Below are 25,363 nucleotides of genomic sequence, written 5' to 3' on the forward strand. Positions count from 1 at the left end.
GGAGTCCTTAGCCTGGGATCTATTATCCCTTTGAATCTGATAGGACAAAAAATTACATTTATTTTTATTAACTTCTCATTGAAATTTAACCTTTGCTTCAATTGTGAATTTTTTAAAAACTCAAACATTATTTTAAGAAGACCTTAGGTTTTACAAAACTGTCATTGACTCAAAAAATTTTAGAATATCTGGTCTAAACTAAGGCAGCGATTGAATGAGAAGAGAAAAGGATTTGGAAGGTGAGAGATGTTAAATGACAAGGGTTAATAACAATAGCTGGCTACTGGCTGTATATGAAGGGTGGAGCTGGATGACAGAAAGGATGGCAATACCCTTGATATAATAGGAAAGGTCAGAAGAAGGGAGGATTTGAGAGAGTATGGAGAAATAGGAGACAAGGTCTCAAAATGGAACCTTTAGATATATTCTTAGAGATGTGTAGCATTGATAAAGCTACTACAGAAAACTGAGAAGTAGTCCTCAAGCAGATGGAAGGAGAATCATAATCACACTGTCTCAAAGATCTAGAGGGGAGAGAAGATACAGTAGATAAGAGTGATCACTTCATCAGCATTGCTAAATGCTTCAGAGGGCAAGAAAGATGAGGTTCGAGGATAAATACAAAAAGCTCAAAATGAGGTAAAGCTGGAAAGGGAAAACAAGAACTTTTTAATCTATATTGGAGTAAAGAAAAGAATCAGAGAAGAGGTGGAATCACAGCTGTGAATGAAAGACTGCAACGTACTGACTGCAGAGAAAAAACAGAGTTGTCCAGTTTTTCTTTTGCATTTTTTGCTTCCAAGTAGAATGACCTTTGGACTGGAAAGAATAGAATAAAAATGACCAAAGTTGATAACCAATTTCAATAAGGAGATTATAAGAGTACCTAATTGGGCTTGATAAATCCAAGCCACCTGGCCCAAATGCATCATAATACATTGAGAAAACCGGCAGGTATAAATCCTTGTTCATTTTCAGTGTTATTTGTAATACTCTAGGGCAGGGGAAGAGCTGATATACTTTATTTTTCCAAAATATGAAGAGAACAAAATCTGAGAGTAGAGCAAGCTATAATAAGCTAGTGAGCTGGATTCTGATTTGAGACAAAGGAATGACTTGGGTCATGCCAGAGTTATCTGATTCTCTTTTTTGATGGTGCTGTTTTACAAATCATGAGAATAGATAGTTTATATTTTTTTTCAGTGTTTAAGCAAGGTAAAATAACAGATGGAGGGCCAGCTTTGAAGTCGGAGCAGGGCTCTAATCCTGCCTCTGATAAATATTGCTGTGTGACCTGGACATATATTTAACACTCCTGGAAGGTGCTGATCTGCTTTTAGAATTTCTTCAACTAGAAGTTCTTTGTGTCAGTGAAACCTCAGATGTAATCAGTCCCCTATTCCCTATCCCTTATAGCTTTGGAATTAGAAATGTTCTTAATATCTTTTAATGTTATGTCTTTCATTTTAAAGGTAAGATTCAAATCTAAAGAAGTGATTGTTCTTAGTATTTTGTACTATTCTTAATGAAAAGATAAATAGTCTAGTTGATAGAATAGTAGATGAATTTGTAATTTGTTGGCCAAACTCAGTAATCCTTAATAATTCAGAATTAGCTTGGTCGGAAGTACCTAGTAGAGTACTCCAGGGATCTATTTTTAGTCTTGGGCCATTTAACATTTTCATCTGTCATTGCTTGAATAAAAGCTTAGATGCCACATTCAAAAATTTTGCAGATGAAACAAAATTTGACTTGCATATTTTAATTGCTAAATCTGATTGAATTTTCCCAATCTTTCTCTTTCTTAACCTCTTTGCTACATTTGACACTGTTGACTATTGTCTCCTGAAGATTATCATGATTCAGAACTCTAGATTTTCCTGTCAGCCTTTCTTAGTCTCTTTTATATTACCATTTATATTACACTCCCTAATTGTGGATATAGCTCCTCAAGTCTTTTTTTCTCCCACTGTATTATCTCTGTGAATTCATCAGCCTTTATGTGTTTTATTATTATTTCTATGTGGATGACTCATTTCTATATATCTAACTCTACTGTCTCTTCTGAGTTCCATTCTCATATTATCCTAAACTTATTGATGTTTTCAGACTGGTTGCTCATGGACGTAACATGTTCAAAGCAGAACTTATTTCCTTCTATTCTTATGCATTTAAAATTGTCCCTGTTTCTATCAAAGCCATTACCATGCTTTTAGTCATTTAAGTTTCTTGTTGACAAATTTAATGTTGTTCTTAACTTCTTACATTCCTTCAATTCATAATTCAGTCATTTGTCAAATTTGTCATCTCTGATTCCATAACAATCCCTCTCATTCATCCCCTTCTCTCTTCTCACATGGTTAGCATCTTTGTCAGGTCTTCATCACATCTCACCTGGACTATGGCAATAGCCTCCTCATTGTTCTCCTTGCTTTAATTTTTCTGCCTTCTGCAAACAATCCTCTACACATCTTCCAAAGTAACCACAGAATTGATGGAATCATGTGACTTCCTATTGTTTCTTCTGTCCAATATAAATTACCATCTTTGGCTTTTATAGCCCTTCATCACTTGGCTACAGCCTGTGCTTTCAGCCTGATTACATGTTACCCCTTCCTGTATCCTATGATCCAACCAAACAGGCTTCTTTACTTTTCCTATGACACTCTACCTCCCATCTGGGTACATTGTCCTGTGGTGTTTCTCTTGTGACTAGAATGTACTCTTTCACCTGTATCTCACAGAATATTTCACTTCCTTTCAGACTTAGGTCAGGTACTATCCTCTGGTATATTTTTTCCTAAATCTATCTCTACCTTCCAACTTCTAATGCCCTTTTTCCCTACTTTGGATATGAATGACCTTGAAATAGTTTATGTTGATTTCTAAAACAGAATGTAAGCTGTTTGAGAGCAGGAACTGATTGTTTTTTGTTCATTCTTTGTCTTTATATCCCTAATGCATAGAATAGTGCCTGAAACATATGTATTAAATATTTGTTGATGCTTGACTGACAGAGCTTGAACAATATGCTGAATTTAATAAGATAAAATTTAATGTTAATAAATACAAAGTTTTATATTTTGTTCCACACCTCTCACCTCCTCCAGTGAATTTAACAAATAACAAAATTGGGAAGGTTTGGTTAGCCAGAAGTTTGTTTAGGAAAATTTGGGAATTTTATTGGAATGTCTGTTATGGTTCACAAATCAGCCAAAAACAACAACAGCAAAACCCAAAACCTAATGTAGTTCTGATTTGCCTTTAAAGAGAATTAACTTCTGGAACAAATAGGTGATCATTCTTTTGTTCCTTACCATTATCAGAGTATTATAATTAGTTCTGGGCACAATATTTTAGAGAAAGACTAAAGGCTGAAGAGTGTCTCAAAGCAGCCAAAATGTTGAAATGTCTTAAATTGATACAGTATGGGGTATTTAGCCTGGAAAAGATAGATTCATCATATGAGAGATGTGTTCAAGTATTTATTTGATGAGTTGTGGTGTGAAAGAGGGATTAGCTTTATTCTGTATGTCCCTAAAGGTTCAAAGATTTTGAAACATTGAGTTTGTAATGTCCTGGCTAGCTCTCTGGAGGGCCTCAGGATCAGTCAAAGTCCTTGGTCTTTAGGAGGAGAAGTGAAGGAGGCAGGCAAGCTGTCATGTGGCTCCTCAAAGATGGATCCTGGACTCTAGTCTGGAGCCTGAAGTCTTCTCAATTGAGTTCACTATAGCAGAGAGACTCTGACTCTCTCCCTCAGCCTTCCTGTCCTTCCTTACATTTCCCCTCTACTATGCATTCAACAGGCACCAATTGTGAGGAGAGCCATCACATTACTATATCATCTAAGTATATGTTTATAGAGCCAGTATCTCACATTGAATAGATACTTAGCCTTATGTATTCTGCTGTCTTAGATTCAAGTATACCTTTTCAGAATTTCAGCCCTCTACAGTGTTGAAGGACACATTTAGGTTGGATGTCAGGAAATATTTCGACAGATTTAGAAAAATAGAAAGTATCCATAGTAAATGGGTTTCCTTGGAAGGTAATAGGTTTCCCTTTCTTGGAGATCTTCAAACTGGGATTATATGATATTCTGTTGGGTATGTTCTTAGAATTCTTTTTTTTTTCCAAATATGAAATTCTTTGATTTACATATGTTGAGATTGTTCCAAATGGTCTCCTAAGTGAATAATTAGGAGGTAGTATTATAAAACCATAAGAATACTTAATGAATATAGAATCAGAATCTAGAGAGCTTACTGTTTCTAAGTAATATTAACTTCAAGTTAGGGTGTTCTGATGAATTGTCCTTTGTCCTCCTACTCCTCCTTCTCCATAATCTTTAGATAATATTTGTGTTTACTCTGAGAAAGTATTTGGAACTCTGAAGGACATGCCTTCACAAGTTTAATAGTGGAAAAAGGAAGATCCCATATGCACCAAAATATTTATAACAGCACTCTCTGGTCCATTGGGGAATGACTGAACAAATTGTGACACATGATTATCATAGAATATAATTGTGCCTTATAGAACCAGTGGACCTAATATAGAAATAATTATAAAGTTGGAGAAACTGAGGCAAGATAGAGATTAGAGAGTATTTAATAATTTATTTAAAAGGGAGAGATTTACTGGGACCAAATGGATCCATGGTTTGTCCCAGGGCTGAGTGAGACTATTCTCTCTAAGAATCCACCAAACAATGTGAGTTCTCCATGGCCTATATACACATTGCTCAGACTCAGGGGGGGTAGACTGAGGCTGGGGCAGAGTCAGGGTGCTGAAAGCAGGAATGGGACTCTGACAAGGTGGGGTGAGTCATAGGAGATGGGAAGACATAGGAGATGGGATGATTTAATGGGGGGAGAATCCCAGAGATGGGGGGAAAGGCATCTTGATAAGAAGGTATCTGATATTCTGATAGCTTGGGATGGGAAGAAGCATTCTGATATTCTAAAACATAAGGTCTTTTATCCTTATCAAATATTCTGATTAAGAGGGAAGGGGGGTTTCACAGGACTGAGCAGAATGATTATAAACTGAAGCAGAACAATTAGGGAAACTGAGTCAGGACAATAAAAGAGAACTATGGCATAACAAATGAACATAATGAATACAGACATTGATGGAAAGGCTTATGTGAACTAATCAAAATAAACAATTAAGAAAACAATATATATAATAACTAAAACAGTGAAAATAGGAAAGACAACAAATAATTGATTTTTCTTGCTATGTTTAGTTTTATGAAACATTTATTTTTTCCTTCATTGATACATTGTTATAAAGTATGGCTCTCTGGGGAGGAGAGGAGATAAATACTGTAGGAAATATAGGTGACAAAAATAAAAGATATCAATAAGTTTTTTTTAAAGAAAGTACATGAACTTGTTAAAATCTTTATTGTCAATGTTGGTATAATATAAAATTGTACAGTTCTTAGGAATGGTTATTTTCATTATCAATACTTATTTTCCTATTTTATTTTTATTATTATAGCTTTTTATTTACAAGATATAGGCCTGGGTAATTTTTCAGCATTGACAATTGCAAAACTTTTTGTTCCAATTTTTCCCCTCCTTCCTCCCACCCTCTCCCCCAGATGGCAGGTTGACCAATACATGTTAAATATGTTAAAGTCAATACTTTTGTTGATTGTTTTAAAAAATTTGCTCAGTAACCTTCACTAGGAAGGAAAGCAGGGAGGCTAGTGATTGTCTTTTAAATTTTTTTTTGATTGATTGATTTTTGATTAGGATTTTTTGTTTATTTTTCTTCATTATGCACCTTATTGTTTTGGTTTTGATATTACTTTTATTTTTGGATTGTCCTTAAAAACCATTCCATTTTCTTTAGATTCTGTATACTGGATTTTAATTGTAGGCCTTCCTTGCTCACAACTTTTGCCTCTTGGCCACAATGAGAAATTTGTTTTTGCTGTTTTTCAATTTTGAGTGGAATTTGTATGTTCTCTTTATATCCATCTTTTTTTTTTTTTCCAGAGTTTCAGAAAGGCGTTGGTGAAGATGTTTGAAGATAAAGAGCTAGACTGCATCTTTTTAGAAACAAATATGAATATGAACAAACGATATCACATGGTTTATGAGTGCATTCCCCTCCCAAAGGATATAGGAGATATGGCTCCCATATACTTTAAGGTATATAAAAATAAATTCTCAAATGATTTCATTTTTTCCTGTTTAATATCTTACTCAAAATTTTCTTTTCTGGATCCAGTTTTTCACTTTTTCTTATGTACTTGTCACATTTTTATACATTTTACACATTAATATATATTGTTATATTAATAATTGAATGGGATTCAGTATGACAAAGTTATATACCGAAAAATTGGTATAAAAATTACACATTTTTTTTCATATCAAATTGCACTGGTCTTTTAGTAACAGTAATATAAAATAATCAGTTGTATTTTCTATTTTATTTTTCATTCCTCATGTAAGAGCTAATTTATCACAGGAGCCAAAGATAACAGGATAACACAGTACAGATTGCAAATGCCAGGATGAATTATCATAATAACTTCTCAGTATATAGCTAGACTTATGGTAATTGTTGACAAAAGAAATCATATCTTTAGCTCTAGCATATATTTCTGGACCAAAATAAAAGACAATGGTCATTAGTTGATTAAGTTGTGACTATCAAAAAGAAAACTCTTAACGTCTTAAAAAAAAAAATCCATCTTTTTATTCCACTGAATTTGGTGACATACTGAATGTTTCAAAGCTCCAGTGGTTTTATATTTTGAGCCTATGGTTCAAGTATCAAATAATGAATAAAATGTTAACATGATTTATGAGCGTTTTGTAAATTGATGAGAAGAAGTAGCATTGAGGAAAGTAGAGTTTTTTAAGAGAGCATGGAATTTGAAATGCATTAACATCTTCTAATAAAGATTTTTTTTTTTTATAATGGAATAAGTCCATAAAGTGGTAGTTTAAAAAAAATCAACTATTTTACTGAAAATGGTAAGATTTTTAAAAATCTAAATATTCTTTTGTTTTATAATACTGGATTATAAAAAGTCAGGTGAAGTATCAGCATCTCTGCTAGGGCCCTGGAGTTTTTGGATAGCTAATAAAAATACTTAATTCTCAACTTTCAGCTAATAAAAATGTCAGTCTTTTATTTTATTAAGTGTATTGTTATCATGTAATATTCTATAGACATTAGTTTGTTTTATTTTGGGATTTCTGGAGTGATCTATTTGACAATTCATTTGGCATCCATGACTTTGTAATTGATTGACTCATGGCCTACCAGATAATAAACATAATTCATTTATATTGTCTGATATAATTTCTTGTTAGAATTGTATCCTGCTCTCTTCCCTCCGCTCAATCATTCATTTGATTACTAGAGATACAATTACTTGCTTTTGATGAAATGTTTGCATTTTTTAAAATCATAATGTATTAGAGCTTGAAAAGACCCAGAATTATTCTAATTTGACTTCCTCATCGTAGAGAGAAGGAAGCTGAGTCTGAGAGATTGATTTACCTGGGACTACAAATAAAATCTGTTGCATATCTAGGACTCAAATTCATATTTGGAAGACTCTTGGTACACAGTCTTTTCCATTTTAATGTTAAAAAGCTTTTAGAAGATGTTTTTTAAGTACATGTCCTTGATCCAGGGAACTATAGTAACTTGATAGAATTAAATTATACCATTTGAGTCTTCATTAAGAACAAAGATTTAGAAATGGAAATTTCCTAATGGTCATTTAATCCTATTCCCTTATTTTTTAAGATGAGAAATATAATCCAGAAATGTTAAGTAATTTGCTCAGGCCATACAAATAGGAAGAAGCAAAAAGAATATTTGAACCCATGTCCTTTGACTCCAAAACCAGCACTGTTTTATATGCTATCTCATATTACGATTTCACGTTGAGATATTTTCAGTTTTAATAGGGAAATTCTACAGAATGGGAATAAAAATAATTTAGTTTTTGTCATATTCTCTGTCAGTTATTTGTCTTAGCATCAAGTAGTTTATGCTCTTGTTGATCCAGGAAGAAGTGCCAGATTTGCATTCCTGAATATTTCCTGTTTTTTTTTTTTTTTTTTTTTTGTTTTTTGTTTGTTTGTTTTGTTTTGTTTTGATCTCCCCCTTTAATTTTCTACTTTATTATATAGGCAGAAATAATCATGTGGCTTTGAGTGCCAATGACTTGTAAGGTAATTTTTCAAATATTTGAAAAATGAGCTCAACTGATTTAACTAATGAATTCATATGAATAGATTTTTCTGAACACAAATATGATGACCTTTTACATATTTAATATTAAATTGAAAATTCTTATTAAAGATAATTATATCATGAAAAGTTGGGCTAGTATTTAACATTAAAAGCTAAGAAATCAGTTCAAAGCACTAAATTCTGATTTTTAAAATATTTAAACTTCATAAAAATAATTTCAAGTAACTAAATTAAGTCTTATTCAGAACAGTAGTCTTATTGACAGTTGGCATTCTTTTATTTTAAATTTCTTTTTATATTTATTTCTATATCATGGTTTTACTTTTCAAAATAATTTTTTTAGAAAGCTATAATGGAATCTGATGAAGAGTGGTCTATGAACAAAAAGTTAATTGATCTGTCTTCAAGAGATATCCGAAAGTCTGTAAGTATCTGCCTTATTTCTTATTAGTAGTTTCTAGATATAAAACTTCTAAAATATTTTGACTCTTCATTTATAATGTTGGGGGCACTTACCCCATAGCTTCTATACCTACATAGTAGAATTAACTTATGCATAAGGTATCATTCATATATGAATAGGTTAAATACCACTCTCTCTCTCTTTTTTTTTTTCCCCCCTGAGACTGGGGTTAAGTGACTTGCCCAGGGTCACACAGCTAGGAAGTGTTAAGTGTCTGAGACCAGATTTGAACTCGGGTCCTCCTGAATTCAGGGCTGGTGCTCTATCCACTGCACTACCTAGCTGCCCCCTACCATTCTCAAATAAAAGGAAAATTAGACATCATTTAATCTTAACCACTTATTTTTGTAGAGAAAGAAAATGATAAGTGACTTGCTTTGGGTTACATATCTAGAAAGTAATAGAATTGGCATCAGAATTTGAGTTTTCAGATTCTATAACAAGTATTCTCCCTTGTGTTTCAGATCTGGATTTTTTTTTGCCTTTGGCAATTATCTCTTAATGACTTAAAAAGGAAAAGTTTATTGATGTATAGTGCTTTTTAAAAAACATCTTTTTGGATCATATTATGATATGTATACAAAAATGTTGGTTTAAAATTTTGTTTCCTTTTCTGGGCATTGGGTATGGGAAAGAAAGGAAAGGCTGAATGGTTTAAAAAAAAAAAAAGAAAAGAAAAGAAAAAATATTTTTAACTCATGACGGTATAAAATCAGAAGGTAGGTCAAATTTGGCCCAGTGCTCAGGCCAGTGTCTGGCACATAGTAATTTACTTAACTTATTGACTGACTGAGTAGCCCATGGGCCAGTTTACTAACCATCATTTTATAAATCATAAACATTTATTCAGCATCTACTCTACCAGGAACTATATTTGGTGCTGGTTTTGTATAGACATTTTTTTTTTCAAAAACATTTTGTAAATGAATAGCTGCTGCTACCACTCCAGAGCACATGGTGTGACAACACCATGAATGAGAGGAACCTCCTTATTCTTCCTAGGCAGGTCAGCAAGTCAATGAGCATTAAAGACCTACCATGTGCCGAATACAAGGAAAGGCAAAAGATAGTTCCTATCCTAGAGGAGATAACAATCTATTAGGGAAGACAACATGCAAACAAATATATACAGACAAGTTATATGTAGGAAAAATAAGAAATAATGAATAGAAGGATAGTTACTTCGCCTTAAGAGGTATTGGAAAAGGTTTTGGTAGAAAGTGGGGTCAAGGTAGAAGTCAAGGAAGTCAGGAAGTAGAGATGAGGGAGACAGCCAGAGAAGATGCTTGCTGTTGAGAATATCTTATTCAAGAAACTGCAGAGGCCAAAGTCATTGGATTCAAGAGTACCTGTTAAGGAGTAAAGTTGTTGCTTCTTCCTTCATCTTTGAAGAGGACCATGATGGCAGGGGGATGATGCTGTGACAGGCAAGTGAATTGGATTTAGGTGAGGGAGAGCTGGGCAGATCTGCCCGACTCACTTTCCCCTCTGGATCAGCACAATCAGAAGTAGCCCTGGATGCAGTGGGAGACCTTGGTCTTTTTAAGCTAAATTCTTTAACAGGTTTCAGTTTGACTGAGTCTGCGCCCATTCAGTAATTGAAGCTGGATAGCAATAGAGGCAAAGAATTTCCTCTTTCACCTAGTCAGTCGATCAATCTGGGAGGAGAAGACCTTCAGGGTTTTATGAAAAAAAAATAGCTATCATATCTTTTTTTTTTTGGGGGGGGGGCGGATGGAGAGTAAAGTATAAAAGAAGGAAAAGGAAGGAAGGGTCTAGATTATGAAGAACTTTTAATGCCAAATAAAGAATTTTGTGTTTAGTCTTGGAGGTGATAGGTTGTCACTGGAGTTTATTCAAGTATGGAAGAGATGGTCAGACTTGTACTTTAGGATAGGCACTTGGATGACTGACTGGAGGATAGACTTGATTGGAGAGAGACTTGAGGAAGGCAAACTCATCTGTAGGCTGATATAATAGTGCAGATAGGAGATGATAATGGCTTGTATAAGGGTGGTGGCAGAATCACAGGAGAAAAAAAGGGTGTGTTTGAAAGATGTTGCAAGGATAAAATTAAAGGGTGGTGAGAGAGAGAATGAGGGGTCTGGGATGGCACTTAGGTGGTAAGCCTAGGAAACTAGGAGGATAGTGTTGCTCTTGACAGTAATAAGAGAAGTTTGGAAAAAGGGAAAGTTTGAGAGGAAAGATAATGAGCAGTTTTAGACATCTTAAATTTAATATGCCTACATGTGAGGTCAGAGGAGAATTAACGATTGAATAAGTGAATTTGAAAATCATCAGGAAAGATAAAAATAATTGAATTTATGGGAGCTAATGAGATCACCAAATGAAGGAATTTTAAAACTCAGAAATGGATTCCTGAAAGCCAAACATATATTAATTTGGAATATTATAAACCAAATGTATTGAAGTATATACATTTCTATCCTTTATATTTGGAATTAGCTCTCATTTTCCCATGTGTTAAAAAAGCTAGCGAGGGTGAATAGTACTATAGTTAAACTGCATTGTCAGTCAAATTTTTTGAGTTGGTATCATGCTATATGACGATTTTTTTTTTAATGAAAAAAGATTCTGAGCTCTAGATAGTTGACCTTAAAATGAACTTTATAATCAAGACATGTTCATAAGTTGGGGATTGGCTTTTAGATCAGTAAACATTAATTATAAGGCCATATACTCTCTAATTTCTTAAAAAAAAAAAAAAACAAATAAAATGCATAGAAATGCTAATATAAATTTTGGTTATTTTTCAAAAAATAATTTTTTTTGTACATGTTACATGATAAGGATGGATTTGTTACTCATCAAGAGAGAAGAAATAAGAACATGCCACAGGTCTTTGTTGTTAATGGTAATTCACAAATTTCAGAAAGGGTTGTGTAGCTATAGCAAATATTTTAAAAGGGATATTTTAAATTAAAATTTTCTTATTTTTATAATAGTTTTGCTTTTTTATCAGTATTACTTTTTTGGGGAAATGTGGCAATCAGTACTTACTTTTAAATGAAAATGAACTTTGGGTGGATGCTGAAATTAAGTAGACATTCAGATCTTATACTGTTGATTTAATCAGCACTTCAAAAGATCTGATTTCATCATTTGGAAACTCTTTTTGCCAGCACAAATCACAACTTCTATTTACCTTAATAGCTTATTTTTATGTCTTTCCATTGCCAAAAAACTATACTAGTGAACCATTGTTGTGATGATAAAGATTCAATTAAAATGGATGAAAAATAATAAGATTTGCTTTAAGAGTATAAGTTAAAAGTTCAAAAAAATTATTGGTGTTTGTTACGGGCCAGAACTCTGAAACAAAGGATTCTTACAAGGTACTAAGTCACTGGAATTGATAGAGACAATAGTTATCTAATTTAGCATGGTTTGGTATGATTGATTTAATCCTACAAGGAGATATAATGGGCCAGAGCTTAGACTAGGTACTAAGTGGAATTGAGGAGACTGGTTAAATCTAGTTTAGCATTGATTTGATCCTACAACAAATAATGCTTTCCTAGTGATATAATGATTGATTTGTACTCAGTGTGTAGCATATAAGTGAGAAGCCTCAGCCAGGGAGATTCAGAGGCAAGCAGACAGAAGGCTGAAGGCTGGAGCATAAACCCTTGGACTCAGACACATTCATCCTATCTCACATCACTTTGGTGGCAGGCTCTCCTCCTTTGGTTCCCCACTGAAAGCAAGACTCTGGAAAGCCTCTAAGAAAACTAGCCGAGCCCCAAGTGAAGGAGATAGGACTTTGAAAGAGATAATAAAGGATTTGTACTTTAACCCTTGGCTGTACTTGTGATTACTGAACTGAAACGAAGGCTGCTCCTAGAGACCCCAACAAAACTTCAACAGAGAACATTACATTTTAGAGAGAACATTACAGGTGTTAACAGTTGTCTTTATCATGTTCTCATTGGGCATACTTTGGGAGTGTCCTAGGCAGGGAATTGAACCAAACCATCTCTTTAAAAATCTTCAACTCTTGGATTTTTAAAAATCTATGATAAAGTCATGAAAACTTGAATGTGGGAATAATTCTAAAGGAGTTAAGAAGTTTCCAGTGTCTTTCTAAATGATTAAAGTGTATCTGAGCATGAACTGTTACACACTTGAGTTATTCTAACATTATTTTCATTTCTGTCAGCTTAATAATAGACAAAAACATTATTTACACATCTTTCTAAAGCTCTATTTCCTTTCTGATTCCCCAGAATATAGTGTCTGCTTGCTTCATTGGTTATGTAACCTACTGCTGATAAAAATTCGTGTTTTCTCACTGTTATATTCTTGATCTGTTGTAATTTCTAAGGTGTAGGAATCATTGATGTTATTTGTAACAATCTATAAGCTTAACAATTTTTTTTAGTTTTTTTATATCTTTCTTTTATGACTTGAATCCCTATCTTTGGTCTTTTGGCCTTTTTTTTTTTTTTTTTTTTTTTTTTTAATAGTATAATAAATGGAGACAAGGATAGCAACTTTGGCCTACTACTTTCATTGTTCATTATCAGACTATAATGCATAATGATATCAAAATAATTGAGCAACTATTCACTGACTTAAAATCTATATTCAGTAACTAGTTTTTTTTTTTTTGCCTAATGCAATTGAGATGCTACTGGGCCACCCAGCTGCCCCACTCTGTATTTTTAAAATGAATTATTGAGGAGCAGGTAGGTGGCGCAGTGGATAGAGCATTAGCCCTGAAGTCCGGAGGACCTGAGTTCAAATCTGGCTCCAGATACTTAATACTTCCTAGCTGTGTGACCTGGGCAAGTTATTTAACCCCAATTGCCTCAGCCAAAAAAAAAAAAAAATAATACAGAGTGACTCTTTAGGGGAGATTTAGCTTCATCAGGAAATTAATACAAAATAACAGCTTCAGAAAGTCAACACAGCATAGTTGAAATAGTGAAAACTCTTTATTATATGCTTTTAAATTTATAAAAAATATTTTTATAATCAATTCATGATCGTTGATGTGGATATTAGTGGTGCAGATCACTAGCCATCCAGACCATCTTGTCCTGTATGTTTTTTGTCTCTGTCATCCTATAAGTCCTCTATGAAACACATACCAAAAAAGTTGAGGGCCTAACTTTGCATCTTTTAATATTGCGTAAGTATCACTTTAGTTTCAGGATGTCAGCCTATTATTCCTCATTTTTATTATATGACCAATCTCATCCTTTTCTGACTTATTAGATGATATATTTAAAGCTGAATCTCATGAATGTCATTATTTTTAATATTCTCTAGCTTGCTTATCATGTGTCTTTCCATTGTTCCTTGGTTTGCTTGCAATTTTGATTCTTAAGAAATTGTGAAGTTTGGGGATTTGCAGCTCTTTAGCATCACTAGAAGGATATTGATGTTAAAAAAGAGTTTTAAAAATTTTGGTGAATAGCTTGGGATCATAGAAGTTATATATAATTTTTCAAATGCAATTGAGTTACTCTGTTCTTTTTAATTAATTCTGGACCCAACCATTTCTTACTACTTTGAGAAAACTATTTAACCCTTTGCATCTTATGTTTCCTCAAAAATAAAATAAAGAGAAATGAGTGAAGTAGATGATCTGTAAAATATCTTCCAACTCTAAATTCATGATCCTATAACTCTGTCTTAGTCATTTTTAATAGAATATTATTTATTAAGACATATAATTTGAGAAAATAGTGAATATATGAAATGGTTAGTGATTTATTTTTCTCCTGGCTTATTGCTCATTCAGGCTTCTATGGAGAATAGAACCAGAAAGAATTAACTTCAAATATAATAGTGAGAAATTCAGAATTTCATGTCCTAATAAAAAGTTGCGGTAGGCTTACCCAGAAAGTTAGGCTTCTCAGGCAAATCTCTTTCTCTAAAGATACTTAAGATATAATTATCTTTGGAGATAAAATGGGAGGTGATGATAGGGGGGGCCTTGCAATAAATATATCCACGTGATTGCTTTTATATTCTTGTATATTTACACTTCTTTTGTCAATGTCCATTTATACTATGTCTGTTCTATTAGTCAATGTCCATTTTTAACAAATATTCTCTTTGTATTTAGGTGCCCAGAGGTCTGCCTTACTTCTCTGTGGATTTTGGTCTTCAAGGAGGCTTTGCCCATGTTATTGAAGACCAGCACAAGTTTCCTCATTACTTTGGAAAGGTATGAACATGCTTACAAACTGATAGTATTCTACAAATTTACATTTCAGAAGGATCTTTCTAAAAAGTATTTCAGTCAGTCTATACTTATTGTAGAGTGAGAGGTAGAGAAAGTTATATCTTTTCTTTTTTTTTTTTAATTATAGCTTTTTATTTATAAAACATAGCATGGGTGATTTTTTTCAACACTGACCCTTGCAAAACTTTCTGTTCCAAATTTTCCCCTCTTTCCCCCCACCCCCTCCTCTAGATGGTAGGTATTACAATACATGTTAAAATATATGTTAAATTCAATATATGTATACATATCCATACAGTTATCTTGCTGCACAAGAAAAATCGGATCTAGAAAGAAAAAAAAAAAACTGAGAAGGAAAACAAAATTCAAGCAAACATCAAGAGAAAGATGGGAAATGCTCATGTTATGGTCCACACTCAGTTCCCACAGTCCCCTCCCTGGGTATATAGATGGCTCTCTTCATTACTGAACAATCGAAACTGGTCTTAATCAATTCATTGTTGAAGAGAGCCACATCTATTAGAATTGATCATTTTATAATCTTGTTGCCATGTACAATGATTCCTGGCTCTGCTCGTTTCACTCTGCATCGGTTTATGTAAGTCTCTCCAGAATTTTCTGAATCATCCTGCAGGTCATTTCTTATAGAGTAATAATATTCCATAACATTCATATACCATAACGTATTCAGCCATTCTCCAACTGATGGGCATCCACTCAATTTCCACTTTCGAGTCACTACAAAGAGGACTGCCACAAACATTTTTGCACATGTGGGTCCCTTTCCCTTCTTTAAGATCTCTTTGGGATATAAGCCCAATAGTAACACTGCTGGATCAAAGGGTATGTACACTTTGATAACTTTTGGGCATAGTTCCAAATTGCTCTCCAGAATGGCTGGATGTATTCACAATTCCACCAACAATGTATCAAGTGTCCCAGGTTTCCCACATCCCTTCCAACATTCGTCATTATCTTTTCCTATCATCTTAGCCAAACTGACAGGTGTGTAGTGGTATCTCAGAATTGTCTTAATTTGCATTTCTCTGATCAATAGTGATTTGGAGCATCTTTTCATATAGGTTATATCTTTTCTAACTTGGAAACTGGAATAGCTAAATTCTACTTAACTCTGACTTTCCTGGCTGATCCTTTTGTATTTAAGAGATCCTTGCTTGTTTTTATTGTCAGAATTATTTTTTAGGTTAATTTGCAGAATCAAGAGGATTGATCTTAATGGCACAGATGCTTGAATCCAAACTAACAGCTTCTTCCTCATTATTGTTGATTTGTCAAAGGCTTATCAATGACTTTGATAAAAGAAACCTTCACTCGGTGCATCAGAATGTTTGATTGTAAGCTCTTTTAGTGCTGGGAATGAGTAGAGAGTGTTTTGTTTTTAAAAATTAAAATCTTTTTACTTTTTTCCTTAGAAAGAATAAAATTTCCAGTGTGATAAGAAATCATAGTTTCAAAAGGAATTTTACATGGCCAGCTTATAAAATACTGTGAAGATATTTAAAAATAAACCTAAAATTGTGAAGAGGAGACTATATTATTCATGTTTTAGAAAGTATATTAGCTTGTGAATGTCATTGTCAAACCAAATTATTTGTTTTTTTTTACAACACATACTGTTTAAAGTTTAAATTTTTTTTTCCATATTTGAAGTTATTCTGGGTAATAATTACATAATACCTTCCCTATTTTGGATCTTTAAAAGATTTCAATTAGCTTGCTAGTAAGGGAAACTATTATTTTCTAATAAACAAAATTGAATATGTGATGTTAGGTGGTTGGTAAGAAACCAGACCTTATGATCATCATTTATAGGTACTTAGTACAATAACAGTTTGGAAAATGTAGAACACTTGTTTTGCAGTCAGAGGATCTACATTGAAATCCAGACTCTGGCACTTACTGTTTTTGTGCAAATCCCTGGGCCTGTTTCCTCATCTATAAAATGATGAGGTTCAACTAGGTAGACTCTAAGGTACCTGTGAGCCCATGGATTTGTCCAATGAATATTATTAAAATTTGAATTTTATACAGAAATGTCTAGTTCACCCAATTCAATGAACCATCTCATATATCTCTTACAAGATCTAGCAACTGGAGAACCTTTCAGTCATTCTCTTAGAGCCTTATCCTTTTTTCACTTGGCTCCTGATTCTCCCTGTGAATTGTTTTCACTGTTGCTCAGATTTATGCTAATTTCTTTCCCATCAATCAACTAAAGCAGTTTATAGCTTCTTCATTATCTACAATTCAGAGATAGAAAATATTAACTATTCTGAAGCCCTCTTAAATTGAAGCTTCAAAGCTGCTAAATCGGCCACCAGAGGGATTAAAGTTCTCATTTTCATTTTTATTTCATGTTTTCTGGTCCTTTCTCTTTTTCAATCAATAAGTTATCAAGAACTTCATTAAGTTCTTGCCTTGTATTAAACTTTGAGACTACAGAAGTCAAAATTAAAGAGTTCTCTTAGGGAACTTAAGATATGATAGCAGAGATGAGATGTATAAGTATATGAATAATTTAGAAAAAAATAAATAGAAACATCTTGGGTCAATGAAAGTCTGTGTGTGAAAGGAAATTGTGTCTTGTGGGGATGATGGAATACTGTTCAAGCATGGCTAGTATAAAGACATGGAGATGGTATGAAAGTGTGAACATATGAATAGATAAATGAATGGACATAAAAGGATTTATTAAATACTTAAAGACCCCATGCAAATACATAGGATACAATTAGCAAAGTAGCATAGTCCCCCCCCTCTCAAGTAACTCATAGTTACTATGTGGGGATAACCAAATATTGCAGTTTTAAGCTACCACACATATGGAAAGGCCCAACTAGTTCTTATGCCATTGCAAAACAGTTAGTTCAACTTCTCTGATGTTATTTCCTTATATAAAACCATATCTGTTTCTTATTGTTGAGCTATTTGACAGTACTAAGGTGGTGAGAACTTTTTTCTTAGACCTTTAGTAGCTGAAGCATTTGTCAGATTGCATTGTCATAAAGCTCATCCCCCTGCAATGTGGCTTTTGTTGCTGAGTTGGAAACAATGTGGGTAGACTGGGGGATGCTACTGTTCCTGTCTTGTCTTGGGTTTACCTATCCATTGGTGATAGAATTTTAGTGGGAGCAGTCTATTGAAGAGGATGGGAGGTAATGAGAACAGAGGTTGACCTTAGCAAGGACCACTTTTGCATCATATGACATAGTTGAGCATGTCAGCAATTTATGAGATGAGGGGATTGGGAAAAAATGAGCAAAAAGTGTTGATTTTTCTCTGTAAAGTATGAGCTCAAGTATGACCTTAGGTGAGAGATTGGTGGGAGTTTGCATACAGAAGATTTAGAAGAGTCATTGTAGATAGTGATGTAACCATTGAGAAGGAATAAAAGTATTGCCTTGCTGCAATGAGGCCCCAGTTGAGATAACATGAATTGTAGGTGGATGCAGTCAGAGTGGCTGCTGACTCTATGTCCATTCAGCAGCATAGGAGTAGAATTAGAACAGATGGATGTCAGGAGAATTGGGGTTTCACAAGCAATTAAATGACATTAGGATAAGAGAACAAAGTCTTTAAGAGGTGATAATATAGAGATGATCTGATTAACCCAGTATTTGAGATAAGATGAGAGGAGAATGTTGCCCAATGCAGAGGCAAGTTCATAATAAAATCAGAATAGTCTTGGAAGGAGTAAAGTATTCACAGAGAGGAAATGGTAGGAAACTATGCTTGTAATAAAGAATGTTGGAGTTCTTGATTGTTGAAATAGAACAGGTAAATATTAGCAAGATCAAGAGTGTGATCATCACTGTATATTAATGAGATAAAATAGAAATGTAGTAGGTCATGAGAATTGAGTACACTGAGGAGCCTAAGGCTTAGAGTGTTTGAATCACATACTAATCATAAACTTGAGAGCTGGGAGAAACCTCATTGGCCATCTAGTTCATTCTGTATGTGAAAGGGATTTTCATTATGATGTATACAGCAAGTAATTGTAAAGCGCTTCCTTAAGGAATTTCCAAAAGGCAAAATGTACTTTTTCTTGAGCCAACTCATTCTTTTTTTTTTTTTTTTTGGCTGAGGCAATTGGGGTTAAGTGACTTGCCCAGAGTCACACTGTTAGAACTTGTTAAGTGTCTGAGGCCAGATTTGAACTCAGGTGGTCCTGACTTCAGGGCTGGTGCTTTATCCACTGCACCACCTAGCTGTCCCCAACTCATTCTATTTTTTGATAATTCTAATTATTATAAAGTTTTTTCCTCATATCCAGTCTAAACTTGCCTTTTTGCACTTTCTAGCCATTATTTTTGGTTTTGTACAATAGGACAGTCACCTTATTTCTAGAGGCTAAGCTCCTCTTATGTCACGTTGTAACTTCCCTAATGTCACTAACTTTTCTAGGTGCTGTATTACATAATTGACTCATTGAGCTTGAGCTTCTAAAACTCCTAGCTCTCTTTTTCAGAACAATTGCTTATTCATGTCTGCTGTCTTGTGAAGTTGATTTTTCATTTCTCTCTACTGGGTTTTCACTTATTAGATTCAGTTCTCTATATACTTTAGAAAGGGTTTCATTTCTTAAATATATTAAAAAAAAAACCTGTCAAATTTATAAGAATATGAGTCATTCCCCAATTGGTAAGTGGTCAAAGAATAAACACACAAGTTTTCAATGAAGAAATCAAAACTACTTATAATCATGTGAAAGAATGCTTTAAATCATTATTGATTAGAGAAATACAAGTTAAAACAACTTTTGAGATAACATCTTATACCAGTCAGACTTTCTAGAATGATAGATACCCTTTCAATTGAGGAATGACTAAACAAGTTGTAGTATATTGATTGTGTTGGGATATTTCTGTGTTATAAGAAATGATGGGTTGGATTTATTTATTTATTTTGTATATACATGTACTTTTATTCTTTTTTTTTATTATACTTTTTATTTACAAGATATATGCATAGGTAATTTTTCAGCATTGACAATTGCAAAACCTTTTGTTCCAACTTTTCCCCTCCTTCCCCCTACCTCTTCCCCCAGATGGCAGGTTGATCAATATATGTTAAATATGGTAAAGTATAAATTAAATACAATATATGTATACATGTCCAAATAATCATTTTGCTGTACAAAAAGAATTGGACTTTGAAGTAGTGTATAATTAACCTGTGAAGGAAATCAGAAATGCAGGTGGACAAAAATAGAAGGATTGGGAATTCTATTTAGTGGTTTATAGTCATCTCCCAGAGTTCTTTCACTGGTGTACCTGGTTCAGTTCATTATTGCTCTATTGGAACTAATTTGGTTCATCTCATTGTTGAAGAGGGCCTCGTTCTTCAGAATTGATCATCATGTAGTATTGTTGTTGAAGTATATAATGATCTCCTGGTTCTACTCGTTTCACTCAGCATGTAAGTTTCTCCAGGACGTTCTGAAATCATCCTGTTGGTCATTTTTAACAGAACAATAATATTCATATATCACAATTTATTCAGCCATTCTCCAATTGATGGGCATACACTTAGTTTCCAGTTTCGGGCCACTACAAAGAAGGCTATCACAAACATTCTTGCACATACAGGTCCCCTTCCCTTCTTTAAAATCTCTTTGGGATATAAGCCCAGTAGTAACACTGCTGAATCTAAGGGTATGCACAGTTTTATAACTTTTGAGCATAGTCCCAAATTGCTCTCCAGAATGGCTGGATGTATTCATAATTCCAGAGTTGGATTTATTTTAGAAAAACATGGAAAGACTTATATGAAGTAAGGAAAAGTGACATGACCTCTACCAAGAGAATGTTGTATATAGCAACAGCAATATTAACATATAAAAAATAAGTTTTAATGACTAATCCGTCCTGAGTATCATAAATAGTCAAATCAGCTATGAAGAACTTGTGAAAGAAGATGCAGTTCAGCTCCAGAGAAAGAACTGATAAATAGAAGTATGCATAAATGCATATTTATACACATGTATGTGTCTGCACACACACACACACATACACACACACACATTTTCATCTCTAGGGCAGAATGGAGAGAAAGGGAGAAAAAATGCATAACAAAGGGCAAAAGAAAACTTAGAAGAAATAACAAAAATCATAATATCTTTGAGAACAATATATAGTATTTGTTACATAGTGTTTTTATAGAGAAGTAAACAATCTGAAATAATTCATGGTTTTATATTGTATCCTTTGCATTATGCTGTATACATGGAAATAGCCTTTTTTTTTCTCTTTTGTATCTAAGTTCAAAATGAGTGAAAAAAAAGAAATTGTTTTGACTCCTGACTGTCATCCAGTGTTGACTATTCCTTCAAACTTAGCATCTGTCTGAAAATTTGATGAGCATACCATTTTTGCTTATGTATAAGTTATCAACCTCATAAAATTTTTGATTCTGCTTCTAACCTAATGTTGTTGTCTTCTAAGTCTCCAGATTCTTAAACTGTGGTTTGTGATTCCATATGTGGTCTCATAACTGAATGTAGGAGTTGTGAAATTATGATCTGTTCTCAGTAAATGCTTGATTTGTACACCTATTTTATATTTTTATATAACCAGGATTTCAGGCAAAAAGTGGTCACAAGTGGAAAAAGTTTAAGAAGCCTTGCAGTCTACTTCTACTCATGTTATTCACAACTAGAGTATTAGAGACTTGAGTTTTTTTCTTACACAGAGACTTTCCCTACAGTGTGCTCAAGGCACTACACTTGGTGTTACAGGCATAAGGATAAGGTTTATCCCCGTTCTTGAAGAGCTTATACCCAGTTGATTATGTTCTTGAGCATACGCCAACTAATAGTGAAGAAAAGTAGTGGAATATCTGAGAAGAAACTAGATGAATCTTCAGAATTTCTGCACTTGATCAATAAGGTTATTAGTCTATATAATGATAGTGACATATTTGTGCTGTTAGCAAGAAGTGGTATATATGACTCAATTCAAATTTTTCTGCCTCTTTTAAAAATGTTAGTTACTGAGTCATTGAATATTTTTTGAATTTTTGCTATGTGCCAGGCACCGTCCACAGCACTAGAAATACACAGAAAAGCAAAAGATAGTTCCCTAGCTTACAATCTGTTGGGGAAGACAACATATAAATAACTTTTTACAGACAAACTACATACGATAAACAGGATAAAATCCATAGAAAGAAGTTACTAGAATTAAGAGGGATTAGAAAAGACTACCAATAGAAGGTGGAATTTTAGCTGGGCCTTGAAGGAAGTCAGGGAAGCCAGGAGCTAAGACAAGGTAGGAGATCATTCCAAGCATGAGAGACAGACAAAGAAAAGACCCAGAGCCAAGAGATGTAGTTTAGGTGACCAGCAAAGAGCTAGATTCCTTGGCTCAAAAAGTATAAAGGGGATAAAGTTTATGGAGACTAGAAAAATGGAGAAGAGGGATTGATCCAGAAGGATTTTAAATGCCAAATAGAGGATTTTATTTCTGAGCCTTAAGATGTTAGAAAATCACTGGAGTTTATTGAGTATGGAGGTGACATGGTTGCAGCTGTACTTTAAGAAAGTCATCTGTGCCTGAATCAAGAATGTACTGGAATGGGGAGAGACTTGGGATAGGTAAGAATATAGCACTGATATGTATATATTCCAGGCATGAGGAGACAAGGGCCTGCACTAGAGTGCTGGCTGTCAGATTGGAGAGGGTATACAGGCCTTGGCTGCATTGGATTGGGGGGAGGGACATCGTGTGAGAGATGGTGATGAGAGAAGGAGGATGTCCCCATTGTGTGCTAGAGCTTGCTAACAGGAGTGAATGAAAGAATGATTCTCAATAAGACAAGAGAAGTGAAGGACCCAAAGAAAATCAAAGGACCTCTTGAATTAAGGAGACTTTAATCAGGATTGTTTACTTGCCTTGTTTATTTAAACATTGCTTTAGTATGGAAAATCACTTAAATTTTAATTTGTTCTTTGCACAAATAGTAATAAAATTTTGTTTCTGCTTTCACTTAAATTAGGAAATTATTGGTGGCATGCTGGATGTAGAACCAAGACTTTGGAGGAAAGGAGTCAGAGAGAACTTCGACAACCAGAGGAAGAAAGTGCTACAGTTTGCTCAGTGGTGGAAACCATATGACTTTACCAAAAGTAAATGATTATGGGAAGAGTGAATTTAATTAACTTGAAACTTTTCAATCCCTCCAGTGCCACTGCCATTTTCTCTTGATTATTTCAAACTGAAGTGACAACCCTTAGATCACAGAGAGGCAGGAAAGCATCAGCAGATCTAAAGATGTGAGATGACCAAGAATTGTTAGCCATCACCAGCAGTTGTTTACTGAAGCCTAATATCACTGCCTTATGCAGTTTTTTCACTCCTTGATTGTGATAACTTCTTTCTAGTGATTAGACAAAGACTGAGTTTATCGAGAAACCAGCCCTCTTCCTATATTTTGTCTGGTGAGGACAAGTAATTTTCTTGGTGAGTACATTGTCATATCATCTTTATATTCTACTTTAGAAGTAACTTCTGAATGATGCAAATCACTGATCTAAAAAGGAGCCTGGTGTTCCTGATTCCAAGTTACCATGCTCATTTAAGAGAGGTAACTGAAATTTAAAGGAAAAGCTAGCTCTTATTTTAAACTAGTGTTGCACAATGTCAGTCATTTAGTATGTAACTAAAAAGAATGTTTCCAAATGTACAAATGGAAAATTAAAGGCTGAAAATGAAAGAATCAACTACATTTGCATGAAATAAATTCAAAGTTATTTTTAATTCTGAATTTTTTTGCAAACAGTATGTTATGATTTCATTATCTTTCAGTCTGAGTACTGCAAGAATTTGGGGCACTTGATGGACAGAATATATGTTAGCTTATGTAAGAAGAGAATCTATAAATCATTAATGGAGAAATCCCCAAATACAAAGAACATCTTATGATATCATCATAATTATCAAAATTACTTCAGATTCCTTTAGCACAGTGGTCCTCAAACTTTTTAAATAGGGGGCCAGTTCACCATCCCTCAGACTGTTGGAGGGCCGGACTATAGTAAAAACAAAATCTCACACTCTGTCTCCGCCCCTCAGCCCATTTGCCATAACCCGGTGGGCCATATCTGGCCCGTGGACCGTAGTTTGAGAACCCCTGCTTTAGCAAATATTAAATATCTACTATGTATGAGGCACTGTAAATAAAGCCTCATCAATGCTCTTGTGGTATTTAGAATCTAATAGAAAAAATATGCATACACATATAATTATATACAGTAAAGAAGTTGATGTAAAACAGAAGTCTAGGGTATAGTTCTATGAACAATGTGGAGGGAGCAATTCCCTAAAACTGATCTTGGAGGAAGAATGGAAAGGTTATGATGGGAAGATCATCTAAATTAAGCCTTGACATTTCAAGGGAAGAAATTCAGCAGCTAGAGATGAAAATATGGTGGTGGGAATAGATATCCATTCCAAATATGTGTTAAGGTTGGTGAGATTAAGGGAGGAAAAAGAATATCAAGATGTGCTCTTGATATTGTATAAAGAAGGGAACTTCTTTAGATGTTCAAATAAAACTATTACTTCAATTCACCAAACATGATTTTTCAACTTCAAGGAACTATATTGGGCCCTATGGGTATAAATAAAGATGAAAAATCATCTCAAGAAACTTACATAGTGTGGGAAGAAAGTGCAATAACATAGAATAAAATTAATATAGACTTTTGCACCAAGTTGATATAATTGCTACAGTATCATATTTTTAAAACTTTTTATTTTTTTTTGTTTTATTTTTGATTTTGTTTTTTATTTTCAAAACACATTCATAATTTTCAACATTCATGCTTACAAAATTTTGTGTGCCAGATTTTTTTCCTCCCTCCCTTCCCCCCACCTTCTCCTTTAGATGGCAAGTTATCCAATATATGTTAAACAAGTGCAATTCTTCTATACATATTTCCACAGTTATCCTGCATAAGACAAATCAGATGAAAAAGAAAAAAAATGAGGAAAAAACAAAAAGCAAGCAAACAACAATAAAAAAATGTGAAAATACTGTGTTGTCATCCATATTTATTCCCCACAATCCTTTCTCTGGGCTCTGTCCATCACAAGACCATTGTAACTGGCCTGAATCACCTCGTTCAGTATCATATTCATTCATACCAAAGAGTAAATTTTGTCCTTCTTACTTGTTTCTTTGTTTTGTTTGTTTGTCTCAGTTGAGAATTTTTTATTTCCCATGTAGTTGAAGATAAATTGAATTAATTAATGATTTTAAAAGATGCCAGACTTGGAGTCAATAAAGGCCTACATTCCAGTATTCATTTAGAAACACTGGCTTCTTTTTTCACATTTATTTATTTTATTTCTAATTTATGGAATAAAAATAATGCAATAAAAAATATACAGTAAACTGCAAATGTTATATACAGCTTGCTA

General features: G+C 33.8%; 1 protein-coding gene across 2 annotated transcripts in view; it reads left to right on the forward strand.

Annotated features, from left to right (window-relative positions):
* The window catches only part of CWF19L2 (CWF19 like cell cycle control factor 2), a 114,546-nt gene extending 90,841 nt beyond the window's left edge, over positions 1-23,705 (forward strand). For both annotated transcript variants that reach the window (XM_074304355.1, XM_074304356.1), the window contains exons 15-18: positions 6,012-6,167; positions 8,582-8,662; positions 14,799-14,900; positions 22,938-23,705. In XM_074304355.1, the coding sequence (XP_074160456.1) occupies positions 6,012-6,167; positions 8,582-8,662; positions 14,799-14,900; positions 22,938-23,075 (477 nt within the window). In that variant the 3' untranslated portion in view covers positions 23,076-23,705. The remainder of the gene's footprint in view (positions 1-6,011; positions 6,168-8,581; positions 8,663-14,798; positions 14,901-22,937) is intronic.
* The last annotated feature ends 1,658 nt before the right edge of the window (positions 23,706-25,363 follow it).

The sequence above is a fragment of the Sminthopsis crassicaudata genome, chromosome 3, assembly GCF_048593235.1.
Source record: "Sminthopsis crassicaudata isolate SCR6 chromosome 3, ASM4859323v1, whole genome shotgun sequence".
In the NCBI taxonomy this organism is placed as follows: Eukaryota; Metazoa; Chordata; class Mammalia; order Dasyuromorphia; family Dasyuridae; genus Sminthopsis; species Sminthopsis crassicaudata.